Here is a 16313-nt window from a genome sequence, read left to right on the forward strand (position 1 = left end):
TTCTATTGCTCCCTCTTAGGGGGAGAATTAATTTTCACTCTATTTGATATGTAAATAAGAAAGTAAAGGGGTAATAAGAATAAGCTACATTTTTGAAATACCTTTAAAAAATACAAACCAAAATGCTTACAGATGAAATAATTTTATGTCCAAAATTTCAAAATAATCAGGTCAAGTGGGGAGGGGCCATTAATGAAACAAGGTTGGCTGTGAGCCGATCATTATTAAAGCAAGATAATAGTTATACGAGCCTTTGCTATTCTAGTCTCTCCACTATTGTATGTTTGAAATTTTTCATAATAAAAAGTAAAAAGCAAGAAAACAAGCAAAACATTGAAACAGATATTACTGGTCTCACTTTAAAAATAAGAAAAATTGAGGCTTAGTTTAAATAAGGCTAAGTTTAAATTCATACAGCTACTATAGCCACCATGCTGCTAAGTCACTTCAGTCATGTTCAACTCTGTGCGACCCCATAGACGGCAGCCCACCAGGCTCCGCCATCCCTGGGATTGAGCTGGTTGCCATTTCCTTCTCCAATGCAGGAAAGTGAAAAGTGAAAGTGAAGTCACTCAGTCGTGTCCGACTCTTCGTGACCCCATGGACTGCAGCCCACCAGGCTCCTCCGTCCATGGGATTTTCCAGGTAAGAGTACTGGAGTGGGCTGCCATTGCCTTCTCCATAGCCACCATGAGCACCATGAGCTAATGCTAAATCTGAAAGAAAAAACTGCTGTCCATCACTTGACTATGCTTCTTCAGTAGTAACAAGACTGCAAAACTGTAGAGCACTTCAGAGATTACAAAGAGCCTTTACATATGCCATGCCCACTGAGTGGCCGGGGCAAGACGCAACCCGACTTTTCTCATTCCCATCATACCCATTATAGTAAGTAAGGGCAGAGTTTCTGTGGAAAACGTGCATTTAGTTCTAAGAAACAGAAGGTACAAGTGGACCATGGCCAAACCATATATAAAAATAGAAGTCTGGCCCGCAACCAGCCCAGGAAACCAGCCCCTTATCTATAGTAACTGGCCCAGGAAGCCAGCCTGATATAAACCAGACAGATCGGAAGTCAGACCATTATTTCTAGTAACAATCCAGAAAGCCAAACAATAATCCCTGTAACAATTGGACACACATGGCCAGGGCTAGGTGAATAAATGACAGCATTCCTAAGTTTTGTCCTGCTTCTAACTAAAGACCAACCCTAACTCACCACGCAGGAAGCCCCACTTTTAGTCAGCCCACTGCAGTCTCCGCAGACCAATGGTCTCCACTCAGGGTGCACCTGAAGCCTTCTTTCTTCCCCTAGAAACCATCCCACTCTTCTCCTGCCTTTGAGACTCTGTCAGAGAGCAATGGACAATGGTTTCCTGGTGGCTCAGAGGCTAAGGGATCTGCCTGCAATACAGGGAACCTGGGTTCGATCCCTGGGTTGGGAAGATCCCCTGGAAAAGGGAATAGCTACCCACTGTAGTATTCTTGCTCATGGGGTCACAAAGAGTCAGACATGGCCTAGTGACTAAATCTTCGTGGCTGACTTCTTCTCTCTAGAAAGCTCAGAATAAATAGCCTTCATTAGTTCTCATTTTGTTGGCCTTCACTAATTTCTACTGTTCATAAAAAGAAAAAAATCAGGTAAATAAGCGAGCTACTCAACATCTACATTTGGTCCAGTGAATCTGTGTGGAGGAGAAGGAGGAGGCAAACCTCGATCGTGTCTGAGTGGTCTCTTTACCTTTCCCTTTAAAATGCAAGCCTAACAGCCACCTTTGAGACTGTTTAGCCGAAGGGAGGAGCCAGGAGACAGACGTGGGGAAACTCCTGTGACGCTAATTTTTAAACCTGAAACCAGGGTGGTTCTCACTACCTCTAGGCCAACTCCTCACCGGTGAGTCTTGCTTCATCTTTTTTGAGTTCACGCCCAAAGATACTTTACTGAAAGGCCTCTTCTGGGCTGGGAGAGCCCCTGAGCTCAAGAGATTCTCACTGACTCCCAAGATATGACTTCCTACAAGCCTTCAGTGGGTTTACTAAGCAATGAATATCAGAGAGGAAAAGAGAGAGAAGGAAGGGAGGAGAAAAAAGGGAAATTAAAGTTTTTCTGAAACTTAGGAGCTGCAGCTTTTCTGATGATACCACATGACTCAGGACAGACTGCTGCCTTCTTTTGAGAGAAACAGTTCCTTTAAATCAAGTCTTCCAAAAAAGGCATAGGTCAAATGTTGCTACAGCAACTGGGTTAGAGGCTGAGATCTAACCAGCATGTCCCTCAAGTCTTAAATTGGGCAAAGGTGAGTTGTTGGCAGACCAGTGTGCCAGAAATACTCATCGCCCCTGAGTAAACCCAAGGTCTCATCCTGGAGGAGCATTTTCACTAAACCATAACAATTAATTCAGGGGGAAAAGGCTGAAATCAAACAAAGGGATACCATTAAGAAAAAATTGAAGGTGGCAGAGACTTGCTTTTTTGAAACAAAAAAGATCCCCCAAAAAGTTTGATGGGGAGCTTGTCGGGAACAAAGTCCCCTTCTATATCCAGGGACCCTCAGGAATGGGGGTGGGCGTTCCAGTCTTCTTCCTCTAACACAGGAGTGGGAATGGTACCAGGAAGTAGGTGACTGGGGTGACCAGCTGGGTTTGGCATTAGTAGAGAACTTTAAACATCCCAGACAGTGCTGATTCTGCCTGGGCTGACAAAAGGAGACACAAGAACACTTCCCTGAAGTGAAATGTTAACAAGATAAATATGGTTATCAGGCTCTGGCCTAAGATTAGGGTCAAGATAATCTCTCAGGACTAGTTGAGAATTAATAAGAAGCACATTTTCGGTACACTTATCCTCTCCGATGTGGTTTAACTGAAATCCCCAGCTTGCTGTTCTCATCACGTTAATATACATACTGTATTGACTTGGGACTGAGAGTCCACAGCTGCAAATTTGGACTGCCTAATCAGAGAGCCACCTCCAAATTCCAGGGCCACACACAATGCCCAAAGGACATGACTAGCATTCTATTCCTGTCTGGTGTCCCAACAGGAAACAGCAACTAAGGCAAAAGAAAACAAACAAAAAAACAAACAAAAAAAAACAGCAGTCTTCAAGTATACAAACCATAGCTTGTACTCGTGATTCTGATAATTGTATATAAGGTGAACTAAGAGTCTGGGCTTTGTAGAAATTGCAAGTCCCGCTGCATGTCTAAGGATAGGTAGCAAGAATGTTGGGTTCTCCCATAAAGCAGGGCTGCCTTGAAATCCTGGTGCTCATACTGATTAATTATGTGATTGTGGACAAGTTACTTAAACTCTCTGTACCTCAGTTTTTTCTTCTGCAAAATAGAGATGGTAGTGAGGATGGTACCTTAAAGACAATCAGGACCAAAAGGGAGAACACATGTAAAACAGTACATAGCAAGTGAAAGTGTTCGACTTAGTCGTGTCCGACTTTTTGTGACCCCTTAGACTGTAGCCCACCAGGTTCCTCTGTCCATGGGATTTTCCAGGCAAGAATACTGGAGTGGGTTGCCATTTCCTTCTCCAGGGGATCTTCCTGACCCAGGAGTCGAACCCGAGTCTCCCGCTTTGCAAGCAGACTCCTTACTGTCTAAACCACTAGGGAAGTATATAGAACATGCTCAACAAATATTAATAGCTGTCTGGTGTCTCTTTTTGCCCCTCTCCCATTATTCCTATTAAAATAAAATACCAGAGGAAATAATTTAAAACTCATGTCTAAGAGAGAATTGTTTCTTCTCTAACCCTTGATGAATGGTTCAGAAAGCTGACAAGCACTCTGATCAGCCCAGGAAAAAGGAGCAGAGTGTGCTGGGGCCAGGCGTGAGGGTCCCAGAATTTACACAGTATTTATAGGAGAAGGTGTCACATGGCATCACATTGCAAGCAGGCTGAGTGCCAGGAGCAGCCAGCTGGGTCTTCTAGCCCCAAGTGACCCTGACCCTCAGCAAAGAGTTATAAAAAAGTTAGTTATTATCTTTTATTCACTCAATACATTTACAGCTGAATCCAGAAAGTTAAGTCCCCCTTAAACGCAAGTCAGTCCTTGCATTCCATCATCTTCCAGGCAACTGCTGAGAGCAGGGTTCTCTGCTTAGTTCCACAGTGAAGCCGAACTGAGTCACCATCACGTCAAGCCCGATCAGTCCCTTTTTGTCAGTAAGTCAATGAAGCATCCTTCAGATTCCATAACTTCTGTTCGAGGAGAAGACACGTCGCAGTGACAATGGAGCATTGTCCTCAAGTCAGATACCCAGCAAAGAAGGACATGAGAAAAAATGAATTAGAGAAAGAGGACATTGGGAAGGACATAGAGGCAGCCAGCCAAATGCTTTCCACATCAGTAGAAGGAATCAAAGACATGAGAGCCCCAACCCAGGTGGAAAGGCCCTCAAGTGTCGATGCCGAATCTGAAGGTCAATGAGATGGACAGCCATCTTTCATGGATAGCTACTCAGAAGTCTGCTCAGTGCTTGGGTCCATGGACTTAGAGGGCTGGCAGATCACACAGGCTTTGAGGATCAAGAGATAGGTTTCCTTGAACTTCTTTATTTTGTAAGCATAGACGATGGGGTTCATCATGGAGTTAGCGTGGGAGAGCAGGATCCCCAGGTACAGCACAGTCTGCGGCACTTGCCCATCAAAGTAGAGGATACAGTTGATGATGGACAAAGGCAGCCAGCACAAAGCAAACAAGAAAAGAACCAGTAACAGGGACTTGGCTGTCTTGAACTCCCGTCCATAGAATGCACCTGTCTCTTTGGAGCCAGAAAAGTTCTGACCGAGTCGGTTCCGGATGATGTAGAAGATATCAAAGTAGATGGCACACATGACAACCAGGGGAATGAGAATCCACAGGAAGAAGCTGAAGTAGACCATGTAATCCATCCTCATGACCGAACGGAATCGGCAGGGTAGGGAGGTGAGGTTTTCATCTGCTGAGCTCAGTTTCATGTTCCAGCCAAACATGGGGGTCAATCCCACCAGGAATGACACCAGCCAGCAAAGGCCCAGAGCCAACCATATTCTTCTTTGTGTGGTGACTCTTCTGTATCTGTTTGCATGGAAGAGAGTCAGTGAGTTCACAGCAGAAATTGCTAATGGGTGGAGGGGCATGGAGCTGGACTGTTGGGATTCTATGCTGATTTCAACTAAACTCTACTGGATATGAGGACAAGATGAGCAGAGAAGAATCCAGCAAAGTTCTCTGGGCACTTTTCTAAAGAAGTACAATCTACAATACATCAGGACTATGTTGCCAGGGGCTTCCCTACTGGCTCAGTGGTAAAGAATTCACCTGCCATGTAGGAAATGCAGGTTCGATCCCTGGGTTAGGAAGATCCCCTGGAGAAGGACATGGCAACCCACTCCAGTATTCTTGCCTGGGGAATCCCATGGACAGAGGAGCCTGGCGGGCTACAACCCATAGGGTTGCAAAAGAGTCAGACACAACTTAATGACTAAAGAACAGCAACAACATGTTCCCAGCAATTGGGGCTTGCATGCCCCTCTCACAGCGCCATTTCCAGAATTCTTCAGTTCCTGGGAGGTAAGAGTTACTGAAGTCTCCTAGGATCATCTACCTGAGAAGAAATAATCTGCTCAAAGCATGTTTGCCTGCTGCGTTCTGCACTAGTTTTTTTGCCTATCATGCTGACATCCATCATTTAGACTCTGCCCCTCCCACACTTCCCCTCTATCTGTGTCTGTCCCTGCTTCTCTATGCTTTTCAAACACTTGGTGTTTGAGTTAGAGTCTATGGAGCTGCAAAAGTTGTGTTGAAGTTCTTCCAGGACCTTAAAAGACTCACCCAATCAGAAGTCACCATTTCTCCTTAAACTGTACATCCTGATAACATGCTACACAGACTACAAGGAGAAAGTGGATTTTATTAAGTACTGGCTATGTACTCAGTAGACTTTCTCTCAATGAAACCTCATGACAAACCGGGGCTATTTTTATGACAATCTCCATTTCATTGTTGGTAATGGTGAAAATCAGAGTAGCGACAGCTACAATTTACTGAGCACAGACTCTTTGTTGACATTTTTCTAAGAGCTTTACATGTGCTAACTCACTTGACCTTACCAGGAAGGTGCAAGCATGATCCCCATTCTATGGGTGCAAAAAATGAAACAGACAAACAACTTGTAGAAGCTAAAAGTGGTGGAGCTGAAATTGAATGGAGGACAGTCTGAGTTCAGAGCATTGCAACACCATGCTGAAGAACTAAGACACAGAAAGTTAAATAACTTGCCCAAGATCAGACCTCAAGATCTGAGATTTGAAGTAATGCTTGTTTGTATCCAAAGTCATCGGTAGCTCCTTCACCATGCTCTTTCCCCAAGAGAAGAGAGGAGCAACAAGAGACCAGTGATTCAGGACACCCGGGGAATTATTCATTTGGCAGTTTGTTCTGTTCACATGGGCACACGAAAAGTTGTTGCTATTTTCTGCAATGGAGAACTTTTTTGGTCCCCTTCGCATTATGGAAGAGGAAGCAAAATTACAATAACTTTAAAATAGCCTACATTTGTAAAAGACAGAACCACCAGTTTATCTCTTTTTTTTTTCTCTCAGCTTATCTTATCATCTAGCATGTTTCTATCATTTCTAACAATCAAGAGCATTTTTCACTAATTAAAGATGGATCAAGTTTTTATCATCTTTAGCCCCTGCCCCAGGGGATATGGAGCAGGTACTCCTGTATCAGTGGGGTAGAGGGGATTGGAGGATTCCTTCATTCCTTGTTCCCAAGTCTCTGCTTATCATTGTTAAACCCTTCACATATCAAATAGTGAAAAGAACCACTTTCGAGCTCAGAGGCCAATTTGGATTTGTTTCCACTTAAAAAGTCTTGGATCTGGACTTGTAGCTGCATTTCCCAGGCACTTCTATCACCACCCAACACCACTCCCCTTTAGGCAAGTTACCTGACTGTGAGCTTGACCCGCAGGTATCGGTCCACAGCAATGGCTAGCAAGGACATGATGGATGCGTGGGTGAATATCAGCATCAAGCAGGTCATGAAAAGGCAGCTATAAAAGTGGATTGTGACACCCAGGCTGATGACAATGGCCAGAGGCATAACCAGCACCCCGACAGCAATGTCAGCCAGGGCTAGGGAGACAATGAAATAGAAGGTGGTGGTCTGCAGGCTGGGGTTCAGCTTGACCACCCAGATGACCAGCACGTTGCCCACTATGGCGCAGAGCCCGATGAGAATCTCCACAGTGATGTAGGTAACACTGGTCCAGGACACAGCAGTGCTGTTGACAGGCATCTCGTTTTCCAGGAGGAGCTTCCCAGGTGAGTAGTGTGCCAGCAAGATCCGTGTGGGCCAGTCCACCTAGCTCTTGCCACACATCCTGCCAGAGGTCCAGCCACCATCCAGAACTCACAACTCACCCATTCCTTCTCTTCTCTGGTGGCACCCTGTCTCCTTAGAGAGATTCCATCACAGGGCCATCATTTCCAGCCCTGACACAGGCCACACATCTCCAAGCTTGCAGAAGTCTGGGGAGGACAGTTCTCTGTGACGGAATGTGAAAGTGCAGCTGCTCTTAGTTCCCCTGCCCCTGGAGGGCTACCCAAGCTCCATCAAGATAAGCAACGCTCTTTAGTGATGTTTCGGGAAGTGAGATGGGCCAAGAGGAAGCACAGAGCTAGGAACACTCAGCAAGAAGACAGAAAGAAGGGGTGGAGGGATGTTCACAGCATGGAGAAGCCTCAGCATTTATTTACTCAGGGACTAGATAAGAATATCACACTGGGTGGGGGAGGAACTGGGAGCACCGACTATATACCAGGAAGAAGGCTCTCATCAGACACAGGTTCTACCGCCATGCTGACCTAGGACTTAAGGGCCCTCCAGAGCTGTAAGAAATAAATTTCTCTTGTTTCTAAGTCCCTTAGACTCTAGTATTTGGTATATCAACCCAGATGACTAAGACAGCGTATAACAGTTAATACGGAGAATTCAGTCACATAAGTTGACCCTGTTGGGCATGGCTGAACGTGGCAATACATGGCAAGCCTTTGTACTGGAGATCTTTTGCCAAAGGGACAAACTAAGATTCCCTGTGCAGAGGACCAAAACTTCAGCACCTCCCATAAGCCCCGTAAGCATCACACCTGCTGACCCTCAGCTCCCCTTCTCAGCCCACACTGTGGGCTCACTCACTCTAGCAACCAGCCTGTATCAGATCTATTTGAGGGACAACAGGGATGACCAGCAACACAGAAAAGAGGGAAAGAGCACCACGTGCACATAATCACATGGCAGACCTTCTGCCCCAAGCGCTGCCCCCACCCTGCAAAAATAGCTACGAATTCTCTGTACTTATGTTGTGCACTGTCTTAGGCATCTGGGCTGATACACCAAACGCTAAAGCTGAAGTTGCTCACCTGGTTTCAACTCCTGGGAATCAGACACTTGAAATGAAATTGTGATTTGGAGTCCACCCTGATGGCTCAAACTGTAAAAAATCTTCCTGCAATGTGGGAGACCTGGGTTTGATCCCTGGGTTGGGAAGGTCCCCTGGAGAAAGAAATAGCAACCCACTCCAGTATTCTTGCCTTGAGAATTCCACGCACAGAGGAGCCTGGCCGGCTCCAGTACATGGGGTCACAAAGAGTCAGACACGACTGAGCAACTAACACTTACTGGTTCAGGGATTTCTCCATGCTGCCCAAAAGGGTTATTTGGAGAGCCAGCAAAAGGAACAGTTGAACCTAAGTCCACACTGTGGATTGAAGGATTTATAGCATTTGCCTCTAAGCACCAATCTATGGAGAGCCACAAATCAGATTCGATCATCACAGGAGTACTGTTCTGGTATCTACTAACAAACACCTCTCACTGGGGCATGGGTGAGATGCCTCAGCATGGGGGCCTGCCAGGGTCTTCTTAAGTTGTTCTGCTTCTGCATCATCCATCGATAGCCTACCCCAGCTGCATCCCAAGTCGGTCTGGCATGCTTTGCTCATTCCTGCTAGACTTGCCACATATCCCTGAGCAGACACCCCAGGTAATAAGGGGCAGCCCTCTTCAACTGCATTTCTGTCTCCCCAGCATTTTCCAGCATTATCTGTGCCTGCACCCCTGCACTTTGGGAATGCGAACGGTGTCACCAACCTCCAACATAAGTAAGTAAGTAAGCCACTCGGTCGTGTCCAATTCTTTGCCACCCCATGGACTATACAGTCCAAGGAGTTCTCCAGGCCACAATACTGGGATAGGTAGCCTTTCCCTTCTCCAGGAGATCTTCCCATCCTGGGGATTGAACCCAGGTCTCCCGAATTGCAGGCAGAATCTTTACCACCTGAGCCACCAGGGAAGCCCAAGGATACTGCAGGGATAAGGGTAGCCTATCCCTTCTCCAGTGGATCTTCCCGACCCAGGAATCGAACTGGGGTCTCCTGCCTTGCAGGAGGATTCTTTACCAACTGAGCCATCAGGGAAGCCCTAACCTCCTGCATGGTGAAGGTCTCTCCTGCAGCTGCTCTCCTTATCTCTGCTCAGGAGAAGCAAGCCATAGAGAGCGAATCCTAGGAGGCTGCATGCTCCCAAAACAAGCCTTTCTGCAAGCCCACTATAAAGCAGTTGTTGCATCTTGGTTTGTTGTTGTTTAGTCACTCAGTGGTGTCCGACTGTTTGCCCACCAGGCAAGAATACCGGAGTGGGTTGCCTTTTCCTTCTCTAGGGACTGAACCCGCGTCTCCTGTGTCTCCTGCCTTAGCAGGTGGATTCTTTACCACTGCGCCACGTGGGAAGACTGCTACATCTTGGTAACTCACCACAATAAAAGATACCCCGGCTCTTGGCACTTGGCCGCCCAGTAGCACCAAATAACCTTATATAAGAGAAAGACCCTCTGGGGAAGGGATGAGACGCTAACTGGTTGTGGGGATGGGATAGCTAAGGAGCACTTTTCCTGGAGGGCTTGGCAACCCCTGGGTTTACCTGGGGTGGCCAAGGACAGAGGGAGTTGGCTCACGGCAGAGCAGAGCACAGACCTCTGCTCCGTGTTGTGACTGGTCAGAGAGTGGCCAGCTTCTGCATTTGGAAAGAAAAAGGTTGTGGCCCTTGTATGGTTGTGGGACAGAAGCTGCGGTAGGGAAAGGTGGTAGAGGCTAGGGGAAGTCCCTGAACCATGAATCCATCACAAGAGAAGTGGGCCGAGCCCTGAGGGATGGATGTGACAGCTAGAAACCCGGACTGGTGTGTGTTTTCAGGTTCCAGCCCATTTCCTCTCCTTTAAGGCCTGGGTGAGTCCTTCTGGGTTTGAGAAACCAAGGACAGGAGAGTTTGCCCAGCGACCAGTTGCAAGGGCAGTGTGGTGGGGACAGGGTGGCCTATAGGAGAATAACCCCCAGGAAAAAGGAGAGGCAGGGGACAAACTTGGGGCCGCCAACTCAGCCACCTCACCCCCTAGGAACTGTTCCTTGAACCCTCTGCACAGACCTGGGGAATTCCCTCTCTGTGAATAACAGAAGCCCTTCCTTTGTATTTTCTGAGTAGATAGAGCTCATCTCTGCTCAGGGGGGCTGAGCTGAGGGGTGGTGGGGAAGCGCTTTCACAGTGACTTAGCATTTTGGCCTAGGAGGGGGCACTGAGTGTCCTTTTCAGTCTAGATTAAATATTAAAGAGCAGCCAGGGAGAGGACAGAGAAACCAGGAGGGATGGACACCTTCCCCCATTCCCCACCCTGCTCACAGCCATTCTTAGGGAACCGGCATCATCCCCACTGAGCTGCCTAGCCCAGGCCCAGATTCAGGTCCCTCCACAGCCTCCGTGTTGCCCGCGGGATCAAGTGCGGACTCCTCGTAATGGCGTCCAGACTCTGCTCTGGGCTCTCCCAGCCCCTTCAGCCTCCTGTTGCCAGGTTCCCGGGGAAACCTAAGTGCCTTGGGGGCTCGGGGAGTGCTCTTTCACTTCCTCTGCCCCATGCGCCCTGCTCCTTTCTGTCTCCCTTCTCCCTTGCAACAACCCAGAAAACAAGCCCTTCTCCTTCCAGCCTCTTCTCAAACAGAACTTTGAAGAAAACTTTGCAGACACCACCCCTCCTCTCATGGCTGGGGCTATACAATCCCTGTGAGCTCTTGGAGGGCAGGAATCTCCCCTTTTCATTTCTTTCAACCACCTAGCGCAGCGCCTGGCAACTACTAGGTGCTCAGGATCCTGACAAACAAATGGATGGGAAAGCACCTCAGTGAACCAGGGGCATAATAAACTCAGCACCAGGTGTAGAGTACCAGGAAGCCAGCTAGGACCTGTGAAGCTCTTTCCATTCTACAGCTGCTGTGTTGATGTTTTTATACACCTAATCTCTTGCAATGTTATCTGATGAAATGTATGCTATCATTACTGTTGAGGCTCAGAAGTGTGAAGTAATTTGCCCCAGGTTGCTGAGCTAGAAAGTGGCAGAGCTGGCATTCAAACCCAGGCTCCTGGCTTCAGTAAATCAACAAGCAAGTGAACAAGCTTTCACAAGTATAAACTGTCCCTGGATTTACTATTGCCATATTGTCAACTGGAGGTTCTACACTCATGTCTGGGAAAAAAAGTGGTGACAAAACCACCAAAACACAGTGCAAGAATAACAGGCTGAGCACCAGATCTGGGTGAGAAAGAGATGGAGGAAGCAGAGACCGCTAGAGCAGCCTGGGTTCCCAGGGGAGCTCTGTGCCAGGAAGAAAACCTTCTGTTGGACCAAGGTGCCATACGCAACAAATTTAATAATAAGATAAATTATAAATGAAACGTGGCTCAGGTTGTTTTCCCATCTAAAAGAAGGCCCATGTCTGTTCCAGTTCTACTGAAAGAAACCTGAAAACTCTGGAGGAGGGAAGACTTTGGGAGGAACCATGAGCCTGAATGGAGGAAAAAGCAGCAGACTTCTAGGAGAGGCCTCGTGTGTCCCGAAGCCCGCCCCGGCGCCACCTTGGGCTGACGCAGCTGGACTTAGGTCAGCCACGATGCCGGAGTTCTGCTTAAAATCCTAAGAGCCTGGCCAGAGATGATTCGTCGGATCCTCTGCAGCTTCTCAGAAAAGCCTGAGAAACCCCAGCAGCCAGCCTGCAGTAACCACAAGGTGCAGTGTTAGGAGGCAACCAGAGACAGCGCTCTGGAGCTGCAGGGCTAGTACAGGTGGCGCTGAGACAGGATGCCAGGCGGCAGAAGGTGGCAGCTTCTGCCAGGGGCCTGCTCTCAGACTTCACTGCTGCCTGCGGAGCTGCACAAAACTATCTTGCTCACTTCCTCTTGGCCCCATTGCCACTTCCCCAAAGCCCTGTATTTTTACGGAGCTTGATGCTTGCAAGCCAGCACCAGAGGCTGAGAAAGAACGAGTGCTCAGTCACCCCAGGATGGTGGCCAGCTCTTACTACCCCCCTCTCCCAGGCCCCCCTCGCTTCTCTGCCTCTCAGTTAAGCCAGAAGGTGGAGACTGGGCTTATTTGAAGCCACTGTCCCCTGGGTGCTTCCTACTAGGGCTTCAGTTATGACCAAGGAGCCAGGGACTCCCTGGAGTCTGAGTTCAGGAGACTCACACACAGCCAGTGTGAGAGGGGAGGAGAGAGGTCAAGGTTCCTTCACTCTGAGCAACAGGAAATCCTGCCCAGCCGAGGAGAGCTGTTCCTGGCGCCTACGCCCCACCCACCCCTACTGAGTGTGTCAGAAGTTCTCTGGGCTCTCGTGGAGAATCCGAGAAGGGTTCAGCTAACTGTTTGTTCCAGGTTCTAGGCACTTAGGAAATGAGGAGGTGTTCCAACTGCAGGAGTCTCAGTGGAGAGAGGCTTTTTATTCTTGTGTCCCCGTTGGGACGCTATGTGCAGCAATGACCAGCAGATGGCAGCACATTTCCACTGCCACTCAGGATGCTGGCTGAGCAAGAAAGTAAAGCAAGAACTTGGGGGTTCCACCTCCACAATGTCTAGTCAGCCCCCTCAGATTGTTCAGAAAAGGAAAGAGAAGACTAAGGGCAAGGGCGACACGGAGAAGACTTCCCTGGAGTCCAGTGGTTGAAAATCTGCCATGCCAATGCAGGGCACATGGGTTTGATCCCTGGTCCAGGAAAATCCCTCATGCCTGAATAAGCCCGCAAACCTGTGTTCTGGAGTTTGTGGTCTGCAACAAGAGAAGGCACTGCAACGAGAAGCTCACTCACTGCAACTAAAGAACAGCCCCGGCTCGCCACAACAGAGAAATGCCCAAGCAGCAGTGAAGACCCAGCACAGCCAGAAATAAACATATAATTTATTTTTAAAGGGAGACATGGAGAGATTGCCGTCTGTTTACATTCTTTCATTTTAGACAGAATATACATTTTTATTAATAGATCACAGAAATGTGTGAATTCCTGTTATTAATATGTCTGTCATTGAGTATAAAATCAATGAGTTAAATAGCCTGTTCTTTGATTAAGCTATTATCCAAGATCTAAACAGAAAGTTGGACATAGAGCAGGCAGTCAATTGATACAATGAGCAGGCAGTCAATTGATACAATGAGTTAATTACATAAATGTTGAAATTAGACAACTAAGCTTTTGAATTATTTTAAATGAAATTCTGAAAAAAGTTTGCTAATATATTATTGAACAACTCATGAAAGTTATCATCCTTTATCAGACTCTGAAGGAGACTTTAAATTGACTTTGAAAAGACTATCATAACTTTTTTTATTAAAAATGTTTATTCTCATCTAGAATAGTTTTAATTGCTTAAAAGTAAGTTGTAAAAATATAAGCAAAGTTTCCCATGGGGTGTGTGCGTGTGTGTGTGTGTGTGTGTGTCTATATCTACCTACCTGAGAGAATATATATATATATGTGTATATGTGTATATATATATTATACACTCTTAAATCAACTTGAGTTGACATTCATTTGCCATCTGCCTGCATTCAATCCAATCTCAAAGAATATTCCTGGGCAGTACCAAATTTCATTCTCTTGACTCAAGGAGACTAAGAAGCAGGGTCTCCTTTCAAACCTGTGTGTGTTCCAATAAAAGCAATATTTGTTGTTTTTCATAGTGTGCAAAGCACCTCACGTGTCCCACCTGACTAAATTAATGTAACAATCTCACCGGGCAGGTATCATTCGTCTCACCTCCCAGCAGAAGAACCTGAGGCAGAGAGACGGAGGAATCTACTCGAGGTTGTCCATCTGGTCAGAGGCAGTGTGAGAATGGAGCCATCTCACTCAGAGGGGGACAGAAGTCCCCAGGGGAGGTCCCACCAGGGTGTTTCCCTCCTTATATTTGTGTCACCAGACCCCCCCTCGCTGCCTGCCGATCTCTCACCTATCCTGTCCCTTCTATGGGCACAGGGCCCATTGGTCCATTTACTTGACCTTTGTTGAAGAGTATCCTGTCTTTTGGAGCCCATTTCTCAGAACACCTTGGGTCTCTTCATAACCCAGCCTCCTCTTTATCACAGCTGCACAGCCTGCTGCCGACCCCCAGGCCCCAAACACCAGAAGGTGTAGAACGAACTCCAGATAGAGCAACTGTAGATCCTAAATGTTTCCAGCAAGGCCATGCCCTGGTCCCTTCTTTTTACCTTCTGCCTAACAAATGTGATGCCGCTCCTGCAGTAACTGGGTGAGAGCTCCCCCGTGTTGATGACATATGTGTCTCCCCCTCCTACTCCACAAGGCCTCTCATATTTATGCTCATGAGAGCTGCATGAGATGGTGCCAACCAACCTGTGCCAGGCACCCTGCCATGGATTATACACACATCATTATACAGTGACCACATAAGTGACTTATTAGACCCATTTCACAGATGAGGAAACTAAGGCATGGTGGCCACTGAATGACTTGCTCTGGGCAACACAGCCAGTAAATGACAGAACTGGGCCCAAACCCAAGTCTATCTTGGCTTCAGTGCCCTGGCTTGCCCCAGTGAACCACATGAGGACAGTACCCATCAATTACGCCAAAACCCCAGTTGTCATTTTGGGCAGACATTCTTCAGTGTCCTAATGGATAAGACTTGCTTCATAGGTCAGGCCAGCTGCTGGGGGCAGTGTGTCACTGGGTCAACTGTCTGCGCTCCATCTCCCGCCAAAGCTCAGCTCAGCAGGAGGTGATCCTGGGCCAGTGGTGGAGGGAAGCCAGGCCCCTCTCCCTCCACACTCTACGTGCTGCTCCTGCAGGGAGCACATTAGACAAAGCTGTCCTAGAACCATATCACTTTAGTTCCCTGCTGAAACGTATTCGCAGACAATCTTATCCTCTCTGCTTTTTATTAAAGGTAAATATAGAAATCTGTCAGTGGAAGTATGTCTTGCATTTCATCACGACCCAAGATACTATCTACTGCTATGTTCCCTGCAGAAAGTTTCTGAGGATACATTTCTCCAAGCAGTTTAGTGCTAGGGAAAAAAAAAAAAAAGGCTGCTTTCCTTAATAAACTAGCCTGCTTTGTTGAACTGCCTAGTGGGAGAGTTTTGCATAATTCGGTTTTCCGTGGGCAGCCAAGCAGCTCAGCACTGGGGTCCTGTCTCAATAATCACTCTCTGCTTACGTCTCCCACGGCATCTATGTGCCCCATATCAGCCCTTGGCACCTGGTGTACTGGAACTCTTCGTGCCCCTCCTTTTACTATCAACGGTTCCCAGTCTTTTTATAAGTAGCTGCTACTGCTGCTGCTAAGTCGCTTCAGTTGTGTCTGACTCTGTGCAACCCCATAGATGGCAGCCCACCAGGCTCCCCCGTCCCTGGGATTCTCCAGGCAAGAACACTGGAGTGGGTTACCATTTCCTTCTCCAGTGCATGAAAGTGAAAGTGAAGTCGCTCAGTCGTGTCCGACTCTTAGTGACCACATGGACTGCTGCCCACCAGGCTCCTCCGTCCATGGGATTTTCCAGGCAAGAGTACTGGAGTGGGGTGCCATTGCCTTCTTCGTTTTATAAGTAGGCAAGGTATAAATGATAATTTCACAGAACTATTATTACAAGGAGGGGCCTCCCTGGTGGCTCAGCGGTAAAGAATCTGCCTGCAGTGCAGGAGACGCAGGTTTGGTCCTTGGGTCAGGAGGATGCCTAGGAGAAGAAAATGGCAACCCACTCCAGTATTCTTGCCTGGGAAATCCCATGGACAGAGGAGCCTGGCAGGCTACAGTCCATGGGGTCTCAAAAGGGTGGGTTCATGACGTAGCAACTGAACAACAACATTACAAGGGCTGTTAGTGTTTATTTCAAAGGCAGGCCTGAAGCTCGATTATCTCACACTGTTACATAAGATTCTTGTCATTCCACCCCGCCCCCCATGATTTTGGGGT

General features: G+C 47.5%; 1 protein-coding gene across 4 annotated transcripts in view; it reads right to left on the bottom strand.

Moving 5' to 3' along the window:
- ADORA3 (adenosine A3 receptor) overlaps positions 1-16313 on the bottom strand; it is a 33052-nt gene that overhangs the window by 10859 nt on the left and 5880 nt on the right. For 2 of the 4 annotated variants that reach the window (XM_069599928.1, XM_069599919.1), the window contains exon 1: positions 6954-7662. The exons of 1 other annotated variant lie outside the window; for it this stretch is intronic. In XM_069599928.1, coding sequence (XP_069456029.1) covers positions 6954-7303 — 350 coding nt within the window. In that variant the 5' untranslated portion in view covers positions 7304-7662. Of the gene's footprint in view, positions 1-3986; positions 5075-6953; positions 8289-16313 lie in introns of those variants that run through there. One more of the 4 variants, XM_069599936.1, reaches the window with a different exon arrangement.

Source organism: Ovis canadensis, chromosome 1, assembly GCF_042477335.2.
Source record: "Ovis canadensis isolate MfBH-ARS-UI-01 breed Bighorn chromosome 1, ARS-UI_OviCan_v2, whole genome shotgun sequence".
NCBI lineage: Eukaryota > Metazoa > Chordata > Mammalia > Artiodactyla > Bovidae > Ovis > Ovis canadensis.